Genomic DNA, 16,133 nt, shown 5'->3' with positions numbered 1-16,133 from the left:
CATTTTGCTAAAGCTACCACTCAAATGACTACTCTAAATTATTGAGGACAGCTGAGAGGTGTACAGTGTAGTGGTGTATAAGCAAAGATGAGGAATGTATTATTTCTGCAGCCCCAACACTGGACTTCCATTTTTATGCATCCAGGACCTTTTTGCCCTCGACATGGAGCCGTATCGTTATAGTGGAGTCAACATGACGGGGTTCCGCATCCTCAACACAGAAAACTCTCAGGTGTCGTCAATCATCGAGAAGTGGTCAATGGAGCGGCTACAAGCCCCACCCAAACCGGACTCAGGCCTGCTGGATGGATTCATGACGGTAGGCTTAAACTTTAACGCTGCTTAGGTAATGCACATGTTATGCTGTGTATGCAGAAACATGCTTATAGCTGTACTTCACCCTTCTCTCCAAATGACCAAATCAGTTGAAAGCCATATGAAATGTGACTGCGACTTTCAGGGTTTAATGCTGCACTTGTGTTTATATAGAGTGATCTTTAGGAAGCTAGGTGACTATGGATTTTTTTTTTTAAATCAATGTTTTGTAAAGCCCCTTTTCTACTGCACGGTACCGTTTTTTGGTTTTCCATTGTATAAAAGTTTTACCTGTACCGGCTTCCAGGTACTTTTTTTCGTAACACTTCCGTCAAGGTTCCAAGCAAGCTGAGGCGATACTAAAATGTGACGTGAAAACACAGCAGACTACTGATTGATCAGAGCGAATCGTCACTATTCACTGCGTCATCATTGCGCGCACCTGACAGAGGCCAGCAGCATAAAGTTTTATATTTTACAGTTTTCATACATTATTTCATCACTAAATCCACTTCTGAGAAGTTCTGAGGTGAGAACTCAACTGTGTAGATTTCGAATATTGACAGTTTTACGAGAAGTGATGGCAGAAGAAAAATGTGCTGGAATGTTGAGGAGCCCTGCTAGTGTCAGCGGAGGAAGCCTGCGCCAATCTCTGGGAGGAGTGTGTGAGGCCGCCCAGCCGCCTGCTCACAGAGCCCTCCTGGTCCCACCGTCACACAGACCGCTGCAGCAACAACGAGGAAAACACAGCTGTAAGGTTTTCATACCGCTTACCTGTCTTTACATTCTGAGTAATGTTGAAACTTAAATCAAGAAACAGCTGCGTGTGGGTCGCTGGTGTGTGTGTCGCATTGAAAATCACGTCGCAGCAGTTGTGTGTGGCGTCGCTATGACGACCAGCTACATTGAGGAGTACTATCTGCAATCTACTATCTACTATCTGCAATGGCAAAGGGAGGACGGCCAAACCAAGTCGAGTAGAGTTGAGCTGGTACTGGTAATGGAAAAACGGCAAAATAGTCACTAGTTTTAGAAGAGAATGAATAAGCTCCAGTTGTCAATCACAAGTTCCATGGTGCATGTCTCCTGGGGTGGGCATGAGAACAGCATGAACACCCTCTGCATGGAGCTTCTGGGTTGGTGCTCCTGGGTCTAAATGCTCAGTAATGAGCCGGTGTGAATGGTAATAGCCGTTTATCTGCCCTCCTGCCTCTCACTGTTCTCCTCTGGGAGTGTGGCCAAAATATGACAATCTGTCAGTGTTCATGCAGAGAGAGGGGACAAATTGGATGGAAATTATGGCCTTGGTTTTTTAGGATGGCTTCCAAAAAAGCATTGGATAAGGTGATTTGAAAGTGAAAAAGGGAATGGAGCTCGTCATGGACATTCAAGGTCCCTCTCTGGGTCTGTTTGTTGTAAACAGTCAATTTATTCCACCTCCCTCACAACACCTTCCTTGCAAACAAACACATTTTTTCCCCCTCTTTCAGCCAGCCTTTCTTTTTTCTTGCCATATTTAAGTTCTGGTATCACAAATCGGTGACACCTTAAGCTATGGTGCCTATTCATATATCCGTCACAGCCTTAATTCACCCTTGCATGTGATGAAAAATTAGTTAGTTATCGAAGTCAATGTGTGGCTTTAAATATAGAAATATCATATTTTGTTTCCCCAAACAACACTATGTGCATCCTTTTTCCCATGTGGCATTCAAGTGTGCAACAACAAGCAGGGCAGTTATGGCTGCAAAAAGATTAATGCAGCGTACAAAGAGGTTAAATCTCTTGATATTTTTTTTTCCTCCACCGGAAGTTAATGGATATTAGTGGAGAATGTTGAATTGATTTATTACATTGCATGAATCATTTTGTCAGATCCTATAGTACATATTGACATATCTTGCTGGATTAGAACCACCGTTAAAAACTAAATAATACTTCCAAAGGCTCATGCAAGCTTGATAGAGTACTTCATTAGAGTGCCCTATTTATGAATCCCGACTGCGGGAGTATGAATATAAAAACACTGTCATTTTAATGGTTTAATAAAGTCATAATAGAGAACAGTTCTGCTGGTGAAAGAAAATAGCTTGTACCTTCATTATAAATGTATGGGTTAAAGTAATATTAGGTTTCTCAGCAAATCAAATGTGTTTAATTCATTTGTAGTTTATCCTGACATTTATGTTACGGTACTCTGGGCTGAGAAGCCACCTTGAAGGGTATCATTAAATTAAAGCGAGGTAGGACTGCAGCAGCCAGCATGTGACCTTCCACCCCCGACCCTCCCTCCAGCCTTTTATTCCCACCCGCCACTCCCCCCCCCCCGTACCTTGTTCTCATTCTCCCCAACATAGAAGCCTCGCCTGGCTCCAGGCTTGTTTGTGCTCCGTGACCAGGCAACAGTTGTGTCGCAATGGTTACCAGGACAACGCCGACCGTGTCACCTTGTGATTTCATGAAGGAGTGATTGACTGAGATGGGAGAACGAGAAGGAGGGTGGGGAAGGTGAGATGGTGGCCGCAGGACGGGGGTTGATGAAGAAGAGAAGAGAATGGGCAGGAAAGATGGGGGCGGGGAAGTTAGGAGCGTTAAGAGGTGCATGCAATGTTTTCTCACGCCACTATGCTCGCATTAATGCGGGGTAGTGTTTAATCACAGTGACACCCGGTGCCTTGGGAGAGGCCGAGTGTTATCTCAGGGAAGGATGCATAATGAGAAGTCCCTTCTCGGCCCAGGCAGGCTCGCAGCCACAAACACAGTCGGCCTCTGCCTCTTAACTCGGTTTGTCAGAGGTATCTCTCACATGGATGGATGCATAATAAGAGTAGGGATGTTAATTAGTCCAGTTCATTTCTGTGTAGACATGCAAGAGTGGGTGATCTCGTCTGTTTGTGTCAACTCTTGAGCCATATCCCTGAAGTAATTTGAAGTTCAAAATGTTGTAACCCTCCATCTTTGTGTGAATAAACAGCAGTTAGAGACCCACAACCTGCAGATAGATAGATAGATAGATAGATAGATAGATAGATAGATAGATAGATAGTAATCTGATTATTTTGTCCCATTTCTGTATAATTATTGTCTGCAGCTAATGAGATATTTGGTTTTTATGCTTCGTTTTAATTAGATTTTTTTTTAAATCCCCATTCACCAAGCTAAGTATACACTTGGATTTAATTGAAGAAAAAAAAACTATTTCCCAGTTGTACGCCTCATTGAGGCTTTAGGGCCAGATATTTTCTACATCTGCATCATTTCATTTATGTCTACATTTCAGTGAGCTATAATTACCACAACAGAGGGATGGATGTTCTCCAGTGTTATCAACGCAATTGAAAATTCTGGTGTAATAGCTCATAATAATGACTCTTTTATTAATAGAAAGCAGTTGTTTGGATAATGTGTATGACATGATGGGGCTGCAATTTTCATTCACATGGGACACTATAAAAGTTTGTGTAACATGGGCTAAATGCAATGGAAACACAACAAACATATGAAGATACTTAAGATACTTACAAACCAGTAAGGAAAGATTTTTCTCCCTTTCCATCAGCCACTATTTTTGAGATGCCCAAAACACTTAACTTCAAATCAGCACAAGAACATGCATGCTCAGCAGACTTTCCCAGGATACTGTAAATAATTGCTAATGACAATGATTAAAAAAAAACACAATACAGCATTTATACCTAACTCAGAACTGTAAATTGTCTTATTTTCTTCCGACCAAAAATGTTGTACAGTCATAAAAAACTTTTTGAATGCAAGAAAAACTACTTTGGTGACATCCAGATGATGAAAGATGGGAAGAGAGACAGATACATAGGAAAACGGAAGGCAGAATTTAGTATATTTTGCATACTTTAAGCTATAATCCGGAAGATTTTCATTTTATTATTCTGTTTATGATGCATTATTTCAGCAAGAGCTATTCATTGTATTTGCATTCTGTGAATGCCTTCATACCCATTAACGGCAGTCTGCCTTTTCCCCATGGGATACAAATTGCATAACAGGAAATGATGCATGCACTTACTGGGTCCCATTTCCCTAAATTTGCAACATGCAAGCAGTGATTTGCAACATGAGATAATTTGCTCTTTCTCTGTTAAATTTAACACGTTTCACTAATCAAAACACAACCCCCGTGCCTGAGCCTTTGTGAAATGTGACGCTGTCACCATTTGCAGTCTGCACATAAGCAGTGCTTGCAAATCACTTATTCTTAAGACAAAACTGGTAGCATGCGTGCATTTTTTCATATTGCAAAAGACAGCATTCAATCATGAGTTCTGTTTGCTTTAGACAATGACACATGAATGAATCCTCTGAGCCAGTCAAGGTGCGTTTGATGTTCCCAGTGGTCGATCCATCACCACTACATTCATCGTCATTTTTAACTGAACCTTGGGGCCCTTATTAGTAATGTTTTCACTGTGTGGGTGATTTGTTACTTGTAGTATTAAAGATTGTGCCATTTAAAAATTAGAACAACAGTATGCATACTTTCAGTTGAGCATACACTGCTCGAATTAGGAATACTGTGTACAGAGGAAGAAAAACAGGGAGGGACCAGGGTTGCAGAGAAATGTACAGGGGGAAGAAGAGGCAGGGAGAGGGGGGGGGGGACAGACACCTCGCTGCATTAACAGGCACTGCTGGGAATAGAGTAGCAGCCACCCACACAGTGAGACCAGGATAGAGGAACTTTCTATTTCGCAGCTACACTCTGGTTAGAAGGTGTTTTACCATGCATGTTTACATACAAGTGTGTGTTTGTACTGTACTGTATGTAAGTGTGAAGCACACTGAGCACATACTGTTTAATGATTCAGTCCCCCCTGCGTTTGGTGGCTCCTCCGAACAGGAGATCTTGGCTCAGGTTTGGCCTCTCTGGCTGCTTTGTTGTTTGGTAGCACATAGCTGACTGCAATCTGACAATGGGAAGAGAATACCAACACATGAATCCCTCTCCCACTGAGCATCATTCATACATAATTCCAACCAAATGAGGATCCTCTGTGTGGGTGTTGAGCCAAAATCGGTGTTTCCCAGTCAATATGATATTGAATAGAGGACACATTCTGTAATTTTGCCCGTTATGAATCACTGCACAAATAAACTTAACTGGAAATTAGATTCAGTATTTGGGGATTCATTTTTATTTGTTCATAACTGACTTCAGTTTTCACCCTGCAGCTTAAATAAGATCTACAGTCAATTGGAGCTCACATTAAATATCCTCATAGTTGTATTGTGCAGTAGATTCTATTTGGTTCAGCAGCCAACCGATTCAGCAGCATGACTGATATTATCGGCCAATTTTAGCTTATCACATACTGTATATTATTAGTATCGATATATATGTCAACTAAGTAATAATAGTTAATTGAAATTTATGTACTAAGATGTGTATGTTTTGAGATGCATGCCTTCAATTTTTTGTGATTCTTAACAGGGTGAATAGCTTTGGGACTAAATTGCTTGGTTGTTTTGTCTCAGGCAAATGTTTGTATGTGTGTTTTCATTGAATGTGTTTTTTATTGTGATGTTTGGTTTTGATGCGGCTATTCCCTTAATGCAATTTTCTCCTACTGGAGACAATAAAGTAACGTTAACCTTAACCTCAATTAATAGCAAGCAATTGAAGTAGAGAAGTACAGAAACAGCGTATCCATAGCATAATTTGTCCCCAAAGGAAGACTTGCACATTTTATTTTCAACTGTAAATTATGCAGCTCATACAGAGGGTTCAGTATAAATGTGTCTGTGTTTTAAAAAAAATATATATTGGACTGTAAATCATAATAGATCTTCTCTCATTTATGTTGACATATGTCAGGCTCTAACAAGGTGTCATTACAACCTGTCCTCCGGTGCTTTGATAACACACCTATTTTTCGCAGCTACATAGAATAGCATGATGCTTCGATGTTGTATTTGGTGAAGGATGGATAGAGCTACCAGACTGAGCTCCTCACAGGTTGGTTGCGTCCATTAGAGCAATGTGATCTCCCTCCCTCTGATCCCAGTTGGCAGAGGAGAGAGCCTTTAAAAGACAGCAACTGTGGAGAGCAGACACTCGATGCCCTGTGCCGGGCACCACCAGCTGGGCTTGGCACAGCATCAACATTATTAGCACCAATGCTCCCCTGGTCCATAGAAGGCTTTTGTGAGTGAAAACAGGCAGCGGGAGAGAGATGGGGAGGGGGAATTGGAAAAGAAAAATGTATTATCCTTTTTCCCTTGATTTTGCTTTCTCTGACACACTTTACTTTAATTTCTCCTTATGTATTTTCTTTATATATTAACTAAACTGTAAGGAAGGAAAAAAGAGAATACAATACAATACAAATAGGTTAAAATGACAAAATATGGCCAAACAGATTCCTTATTAGTATCCTCATACAGTAGCACCCACATATGCACAACAGACATTCCTCGACAATAATGCAAGACGGCGCCTGCTGATGTTATATAGGACAATAAAAGCCTATCCAATCAGGGGCTATAACCATCATCAGATCACTATCATACAGTCCACCCCTGGAGGCCTGTGCAGCCCGCAGGAGCTGTGTGTCACACTTGTGCTCAGAGATATTGTCTAGCCTTGGGATTTCTTGGCAAGTTATCATCCCTTGAGAGCCCGGCCCACCCACCTACACACAAGACACACACATACACATACATATACTGTATATCACATACATAGTATGAAAATGCAGTAGTGATTTAAGTGGAAACATACATGCACAGGAATACAGTAAATACTGTACACATAGACAGATGTGTGGGTTCACAGATATATTTGCATATGGAAACAAGCAAACTATACAATCCTACATTAGCTGTGGTGGAAATTGAAAAGTACATTTATTCAACAGTTAAAGTTAATAGTTGTTTTGCAGATTAAGATTTTAAAAAACTATAGTCACCATATAGAAAATGACACATTTGTAATATATATTAAAACTATTCAACATTGTTCAAATCAGCTACATAATTTAAAAATGCCACTTATATTAAGTATTAATAATCCAATAACATAATAATCTTAAATGGGTAATTCTACATAATGATTAATTTTACTAATGTTACTATGTACACTCTACATTTAGCTGATTATACTTTAGCGCTCTTACATGAGTGCAACTTTGAATGCAGAGCCCTCACTTGTATTGGAGTATTTTTACATTGCAGTATACAACTATTACTTAGATGAAGTATCTGAATACGGCTACCACTGTATAACTGTCTTTATGTACATGTATGCGCACAAACAAAAATTATAAATCAAATGTTAGCGCATATTCTGTAATATCAGCATAGTAGAAACAAAAGTCTGTAGTACCCATTTTCGAAATTGATAGCATCAACCTTCCCAGGTATTCTTGGGAGACCCCTGCAAAATGCCCTCTGTTTAGCAGCAACCCAGATGTAATTAACACTGCCTGTGTTGTTTACTCTATGAATCAAGGATGGCATATTCTCTCTCTCTCTCTCTCTCTCTCTCTCTCTCTCTCTCTCTCTCTCTCTCTCCACCACATGGTAGCAAAATGCGTAGGACTGTTTAATCCTCCATCAAACCCTCCTCTCCTCCACTCTGTAGGGTCCAGGTCTAACTGGTTGTCGCTGATGAAGCCTAGTGTGACTCAACGTTTAATCATAACCCATGTCTTGGCCTGTTTTCAAAGGGGTTGAATCGTAAAAGCTTTGTTATTCTGAAAATTTTGGAAAAGTGTAGCTGATGAACAGAGAGAAGGAATAACCTGTGGTGTGGCCACCTACAAGCCTTTTAGAAAAACCTCGCTGGAGGCTGATTAAATATGAGGAAAGGCCATCATGTTAAACAGCCACTTAATCAGATGTAGGTTAGGCAGCGTGGTGCTAATTAAGGTGGACTCTGAAGTGGACAGTGCTGCCAACAGCATGCTGTTGCCTGAAGGGTCTGGTGGGACACCACTGCTCAGAGCATTCCGAACATCTTTTGTCAGATTTAACCTGTTGGTCACCACCACCTTTTTCCATGAAAAACGCCTAAAATGACATACCTAAAATGAATCAGGAATAACTCCTCAACCTATTGGCCTAGATGCATAATTCTGGTCTCCTTTGAAAGGTCAGAATGCAAAAGAAGGAATATAAATCCATTGTATATTAAAATATTTATTTTACTACAGACTAAATGGAGATGTAATAAAGAAAAATATATATCCTCAATATAAAAAGCTATCATTTAAATGTAATAAACCATCAAAACCATCATGAAATGGATTATAATGCAACTCTAACAGTTATCATATTACCAGGCAAATGTCCATATTTTGGCAATATTTACTGTTTAAATGTTGACTTTTATTGGGAGTTAAACACTATTTATGTCCATACAGCCAGATTCCAAATAACATAAAGTTACTAAAACATTGAAATATTGATAAAAACAGTGAATATTGATCAATATTTCTGTGACCAATGTTTTGCAGGCGTATAACTTGAGAACAGTGATGGGGTCTGCTCAATCAATCCGGATTGAACAGACCTTTCATTTGATACCATGGATGTGTATGTAGCTACTACGGGTCGGACGAGACAGCGAAAAAGAATGTGTGTTCCAAAGCGGCACTTCTCCTCTGCAGAAAAAGGCGAGAGAATGCAGTCAATATCAATCAATATCAATATCAATTTTATTTGTATAGCACACATAAAACAACCAACGTTGACCAAGGTGCTTCACAGGTTAAAATACAACAACAAGACACTACTTACACAGTAAAAGTACAGCAATAAAACATTATAATATACAGTATACGATATATAGTGATATTAAAATTGCCAGGAATAATAACAGACTTAACTCGAAGGAAATGCCAAAGAAAAGAGATGTGTTTTTATCAGTCACACAGCTCCCAGTAATATCGGGCACAACAATCAAGATGGCACCCTAGACATTTTTAGCAACAAATGAGCTGATTGTTGGAATGGGAATGGCGAAAAAGGCCAAAATAATGTAGCGGTTGTAATTGTATATGTATATTGGCGCGTTTGTTGTTACTTTTATCCAGCTAATTAGTCGTTAATTTTGCTGATTTGAGTGATGTGAGCTATACGTATCATAGTTGATGTTTCTCGTTGGCAGTTACTTACAATAATGATCTGTGACATTTATAGCTATGCTAGCAGCATGGCGCTAGGGATGGCTATGTAGATCTGTTAGCCGGTGGGTCCACCACTTTGGTCCAGACTGAAATACCTCAACAACAGTTAGATGACATTTGGTACAGATATTCATGGTCCCCTGATGATTAATTGTGATCATTTTGGTGATCCCTTAATTTTTCATGTAGGAGGAGGTAAAATCTCTCTAAAAACTCTTCTAAATTAATGTTTTCTGCTTATTGCTTTTGCTTTCACTCAAAATTAGATACATTTTTAAATGGAAAATTCTGGTGTGCAAGTGTTTCTGGCAGCGGCACCAGTGGTTTGTTTGGAACAAACAGAAGCAGGACTAGGTAGTTAGCATGAGCAGTCTGTGCATGTTTGAACTGTTTCTCCCATTTAACTATGTAAACGAATAGTGTGTTTTCAGCGTTTGATAACTTTCTCTTGCCTTCTGTATTTTTCCACAAATTATTACTATTTATTGTCACTGGAGGGTAAAAAAAGAGATTATAGTGATTGTGGCAATTTATTCTTGGAACAAAATGATCACATAGATATTGATAAAAATGTACAGTGTAAGGTCAGGGTGGAGGTTGTGTCAGCATTCAAGCATCTGTCAGTAGCTGATAAGATAAGAGGTGCTTTAATAACACTAAATCAGTGCTGAATAAATGTTCTGTATATAGACATACATCAATAGAGTTCTGTGCACTTTCTCAGCACTCCCACAGGATCCTTTCTTTCCATTTCTTTCTTTTAAACCAAAAAACTCGGCAGTGTAGTCCTTTATCCCCTTTTAAAGTGTGCTTAAATCTACAATGAAACCATGAATGTGCTTTCACATAAATCCAGCACCATCAATGGATCTGTTACCCAGGGGTCCTCGTCGGAAGAAGCCAGTCTTACTTCCCTGTGACAAAAGCCTCATTTAAGAAAAAAATGCAAGAAGGCTGCTCTGTTGCCTCAGCATGTGGAAATGCAATGTGAGAAACGGATTAAACCTCCAACGCACAAAAGAAAAAGAGGAAAAATGACAGCGATGGCACTGGCAAAGCCCCCATATACTCACACTCTGAGCAACACTCACGCACAGCTCAGTGAAAAACTGTAGAGAGCAACTGGGGAAGGCAGAGGGAAGACACTGGCAGAAAGACAAAAGGATGAAATGGAGGAAGAGATCGAAGGGAAGGGAGGAGGGAGGGACTGCGGAGGGACTGGGGCAGTACATAGGCGGTCAGAAAGAAAGAGACGAAGAGAGACAGAGTGGAAAAGTTACAGACAGAGAAAGAAAGAGAGAGATGGCACTGCACAAGTTACCCATGGGCTTTGTCCCACCAAAATGATCTGACACTGCCTGCTCTCCCTTCTCTGCTAGGAGGCTGGAAACAGCCATAATGTGGCTCATAAATCACTTGTCACATTTCAGTGTTTTTCGACTGTTGTCATTTCATTTTTGTACTAGAAGTGAAAATTTGCACAATTCTCTATGCACTCAGACTCAGTTTCATTGCCCTGGGTCTCATGTAACACACCAGTGCTAGAAATACATGGTTACATCTTACATTACAGTCGCTACAGTAGAGCTAACAGGAGCAAAAACAACAAATTGAGGCATTAAAAGCATCTCCCTGGATTTTAAAGGAATAGGTCAACATTTTGGAATATACACATATTTGCCTTCTAACCAGGACCTAAATGAGCTAAATGAGATTGATACCATACTCATATCAAACCAAATCTGCCTACCTACACCTATACAGCTCACTAATTAACACATTATATCTTGTTTGTTTAATCCATACAATAACAGAAGTATACACAATACAAGTTGAGTGCTACATAACCCACATTAAAACCACAGTGTGTCTTTTTGTTGTTATTCTCTGGACAAAGCCAGGATACAGTATCTAAATTAAAGTAAAAACATTTTTACCATTTTAAATTAAAGTAGAAATTCAGAATCGTGGTGTATTGTTTAAACAAAATTATATTTGACTAGGGGAGATTTAATTGCTAAAACTGAACTAAATAAAGTCTAGAAATGCAGTAATTTATCTGACAGCTGAAATTGTGACTCAAACACTTGCACAGACTGTGCAGTGAAGCAGAACAAATACATATAAACTACGGAATGAAATGAATAATTACCTCCTTCTTCTATCAAATCATCAAACCCCATGGGCCCCTCTGTGATCTGAGGGCAAAGTGACTTCAGTTTCAAGAAAACAATGAGCTTCTCTCTCTCCCGCTGACACTGTGACTCTGATGCTGATGGCAATCCTGCCGGTGTATGTGTCTGAGTATGTTTGTGTGTGTGTGTGTGTGTGTGTGTGTGTGTGTGTGTGTGTGTGTGTGTGTGTGTGTGTGTGTGTGTGTGTGTTGTTGTTGCTCTGTGTCTGGCAGCTGCAGCCCAGTGATGCATGGTGAATAACAGGTCAGTGCTAATCTCATTAGGGCTAATCAGATGTATATGATATGTATAAACAATGGAGTTCCACTGCACACAAGCCGCCGCAGTACACGTCCATCATCAGACGGGTAGTTGTGGTGTGGTTGTTGTGTGTGTGCGCGCGTACATGTGTGTGTTTAGAGGAATTCTGGGACGGGGACGACTGATTGAGAAGAGGTGAGAGGAGAAAGAGAGATGTCGTTTTTCGGGGTGCAACATTATCAGAGGAATTATGGAATTATGCACAGTTGGAGAGCTGGTCTGAATACTGATGCAGCGAAACAGAATATATTTGTGTAAACACACACGCACAGACACACACACGGCAGGTAGCTAAGCAGAGTTTGCAGTTCACCTGTTCTAAATGAGGAAACTGCATGCAACTATGACAAATGAGGCATGCCTCTGGGATGCTTGCAAGTTGAGGTTTGTCATTATGTTTGATTGTGTCCCTGTTTGTGTGTGTGGCGAACACACATCTCGCCTGTGTGTTAATATTTGCATGTTGCTCACGTATCATGCTTATGAGGGAAAATGCAAAGATGAACTGAGGCATCAAGCTGGAAAGGAAGATGTAAGGTGTGGGGGAAAAGTGTAGGGCTGAAACAATTCATCGATTAAATCGATAAAATCCATTCATAGAATGCTTCGACACAAATTATTTGCGTCGATGCTTCGTGTAATCCATGTACCTATACAGCACAGTGTTTCGCAGAGACAGTTATTACTGTCGCACATCCTGTTTAAGCTGTGAACACGACGTGATTATGATGGAGCTGTTTGCAAAGTGGGGAAAAAATAAAGTGTCCAAAGTATGGGATTATTTCAAACTCAAGAAAACAACAACTCTGTAATGTTACCGTCCGTCCACCGTAAAACGAAACTTTTGTCGCCTCGGCAACAGCACGACGGCGTCTTATCACAAAGCTCTGCCAGCGGACCACAGACACGGTAACAGCAACTTTAGCATTTAACTGAAATCAGGATTGATTGTTGAGTTGAAGGCTAGCCAAAGTAAGCTGCAGTCCTCAACTGAAAATGTGCACACGTGCGTTTGTTCTCCTTTTTGGGCCGTGAGTTGTAACCTCACAGTCAAGAGTTAACTGGGTGTCGGGGAGCTGCACCTTTTAACACTGTGCAGCTCTCTCTGTAGCTCAGACTATCCCTGCGTGTACTAATCCATCCTTTCTTGATAAAAGTGGTTTGGAAACCAGCGTCGGGTGCCATAGGTGTTGTCAGCTCCTGTAGTGTGTGTGACCCCCTGTCACCGATCAGTCAAGTAGTGTGAACGCCACAACGACTTAAAGACTGCCGTCTTATTACGGCAAGTTGAGTGAACTGCACGGCCATCGGCCGACGCTGAAAGTCGTGTAGTCTGCACGAGGATAGTAACTTGATGAATCGTTGAAATAATCTATAGAAGCTTCGAATACTAAAATCATCGTTAGCTGCAGCCCTAAAACAGTGTGTCATTAAGTGTAGGAAATGGGTATGTGGACTGGTACTTGTGTTGAAGCAGAAGGGGATTGTGTGATTTCAGATGGGTATGTGGGTGTTGGAGAAACAGATGTGACAAAGACATGGCAACAAAGGTTTTGGGCATCTTGTTTGAAACCCAGGGGTTCGAGATTGGTTTCACTTAAAGCACTTAAAACACCCCACAGGGTCTGTGCTTGGCTCTGAAATAAATATCAAAATCGCTCTTGGATTGTTTTTAAATTGAATGCAATCTGCCAGAGCTGTGAGCGATCATTCCACCCCTCCCCTCCCCCAATCTCTCCTTCTTCTACTTGATACCAGCCTCTTTTTGTTTCCATCACAAAGGGATTTTCAGGAATTGTTCTGCTCCAAAGGCAAGTAGGGAAAAGATCTGTGCCATATAAATCTTTTGAGCCAGACAATATTTGATATATCACGGCAATCAAAAGTTTAAAGATGGAGGAAATATTTCCAGCAATGGCTGTTAAGTCGGAGGAGAAGCTAATAGAATGACATAAATCATTCAAACAAAGAGGCTGACGGGGATTCAGCAGAGTAGTTTGTCCTCAGAGTACAAACACAGCAGCATACACAACTGTGGTTCTTCTGTAAAAATCTAATAAACTCCTGTTCTCAAATAAACTGACATCTTGTAGCCTAATCAATCTTTATGTTACAGTAAACAAATGCCTGTCTCTAATGTTGCAATATAAAGAAAGTCTTAACACTGCTGCTGATGAAGCATGTATATATTGTTACTGTATCACTCTATAAAATTGCCATTGTAACATCTTATAAGGCTTTTTTAAAGTCTTCTGTTTCAAACATTATACTGCACTCATATATGATTCATCATAACGTCGTCTCTGTCAATTACAAAATTCTCAAATTATCAGCCTTCAGTCAGACATCAAGGTTGTGCTAAAATATCCCAGCTGGATTTCATACTCGGGCACAACTCTGTATGAAAAGTAAAATAAAAATAAACTTCAAACTGTATCTGTTTTTAGTTTTAGTTGTTGAAAGATGTTTTTAAGTAAAGAAGTTGTCAGGTTTATTTTCCCAGGAGTGTTTTTCACAGAATACATTTATATGTATAATGACTTTGTAGAAAACACAGTGCAAGCTGTAGTTTGACCCAAATGAATAAAGAGTTTGTAGATGGAAGAATAGGGATGTGATATTGATTGATTTTCGGAAGGAAAAAGTCGAGGTCATCAGAGGAAAGTTGAAAAGGTCAAAAGCAAAACTAAAGTGAAAAAAAAAGTAGAAGGAAGCACAGATTTCATTTGAATTGCATGAATCCCACCATGTCACAGTCAAACTAAAATAATTTCCAAAGTGAATTTGTTGAATAAATGAATTCAAAATGTATCATGTACATCTGAAGTGGGATGCAGTTGGACTGAAACTGAATGTGATTATTAAACTTTTCTCAGATAAGATTGACCTTTTTTAGAAACATTCCCGTAAAAAAATAAAATGAGGCTGGATTCAATCCAACTGCATGTCTTTGTATATAGTTGATAACACAATAATTGGATGATAGGACATGATGAACTTTCCCTTCAGTGGAGAAAATAGTGTTTGGATATTGACTGTCTGTGGAACTCTTCCCAACTATTCAAGAAATGGATTAGCACAATGACATACTCTTTTCCTAATCAGTATTTGCCATGAACACACACATGCACACACACAGTCGTGTTTCTGTCACTTCAGAGGACATAACATTGACTTACATTCATTTCCTGGAGATCCATAATCACTACTTGCCTAACCCTAACCTTAAACCAAGGTAAAGAATTAAAAAATAATTGGGGAATTGAGTTTAGCACCCAGAAGAAGGGTGAGTTCCCACAATGTCCCCACAACTTGAGTAAGACGCGCTCACACACACACACGCACATAGCCACACACTGCCTGCATTGGGAGAGCAGATATGGCACTAGCTGTTGACTTTCCCAGGGAAGCAGTGGGGATGAAAGAGTGCAGAGATCGGTCTCCCACCCTCTGATCTGCTGCTGCCTTTGACATCAGCAGTCACCAACTCCAAAAGCTCAGGAGAACTGGATGACAAGCTTAAAACTGACAATCTGCCCACCACCGCAGCCACACATAAACTCCCTCCCGTCTATGTTGAATTTTCGCTTTTCTTGCTGTTGGAAGTAAGATTTATTTCTGTAATTGACTGGCCACCATAACAACATGTTGGATAAATTGTACACATAGCATAATTTTTTTTCCCTTCCCAGACCCTTTGTGTGTTCCTTCTCTCCCACATGGATGGCGTAGATGCTCCACTGCGCTTATCGAGAGAACATAGGGAGCTGATATGAACTGAACAGCAGCTCATTGGTCTCCTGCTGTGCGCCCAGCTCTACCGAAGCCCTGCTCATTCTCTCTGACAGCCAGCACATCCACAAATATACCCTATAGCTGCAGATACTTTGTGGTCTCAAAGTCATTTTTCATACTCCCTCACAGGTTGGTCATCCAGGACTTGTCAAATAAGATCACCACAGTGTATTTCAGCCTGTGTGGGACCATGGAAAGAGGATCTGAGCTGAGCCGTAATGTGTTGACCTGGGTAAATGTGGAGTGTCTCAAACTGTGAGGACAGACTGCATGAAAGCAACTCATGTGTGCCAGGCAGAGAGGTGCAGATAAATCTCAGCATGTCAGTGTGAGTAATTTCAGCTCGAGCATTTACTCCCTTTGATGA

At 40.4% G+C, this 16,133-nt stretch overlaps 1 protein-coding gene across 2 annotated transcripts in view; it reads left to right on the top strand.

Annotated features, from left to right (window-relative positions):
• LOC119909171 (glutamate receptor ionotropic, kainate 2-like) overlaps positions 1-16,133 on the top strand; it is a 64,525-nt gene that overhangs the window by 26,067 nt on the left and 22,325 nt on the right. For both annotated transcript variants that reach the window (XM_038727269.1, XM_038727270.1), the window contains exon 6: positions 146-319. In XM_038727269.1, the coding sequence (XP_038583197.1) occupies positions 146-319 (174 nt within the window). The remainder of the gene's footprint in view (positions 1-145; positions 320-16,133) is intronic.

This window comes from Micropterus salmoides, unplaced genomic scaffold (assembly GCF_014851395.1).
Source record: "Micropterus salmoides isolate LMB-PRFRI ecotype aquatic unplaced genomic scaffold, ASM1485139v1 Ms_hic_scaffold_18, whole genome shotgun sequence".
Taxonomy (NCBI): Eukaryota; Metazoa; Chordata; class Actinopteri; order Centrarchiformes; family Centrarchidae; genus Micropterus; species Micropterus salmoides.
This window is presented reverse-complemented; position numbering and strand designations above follow the sequence as displayed.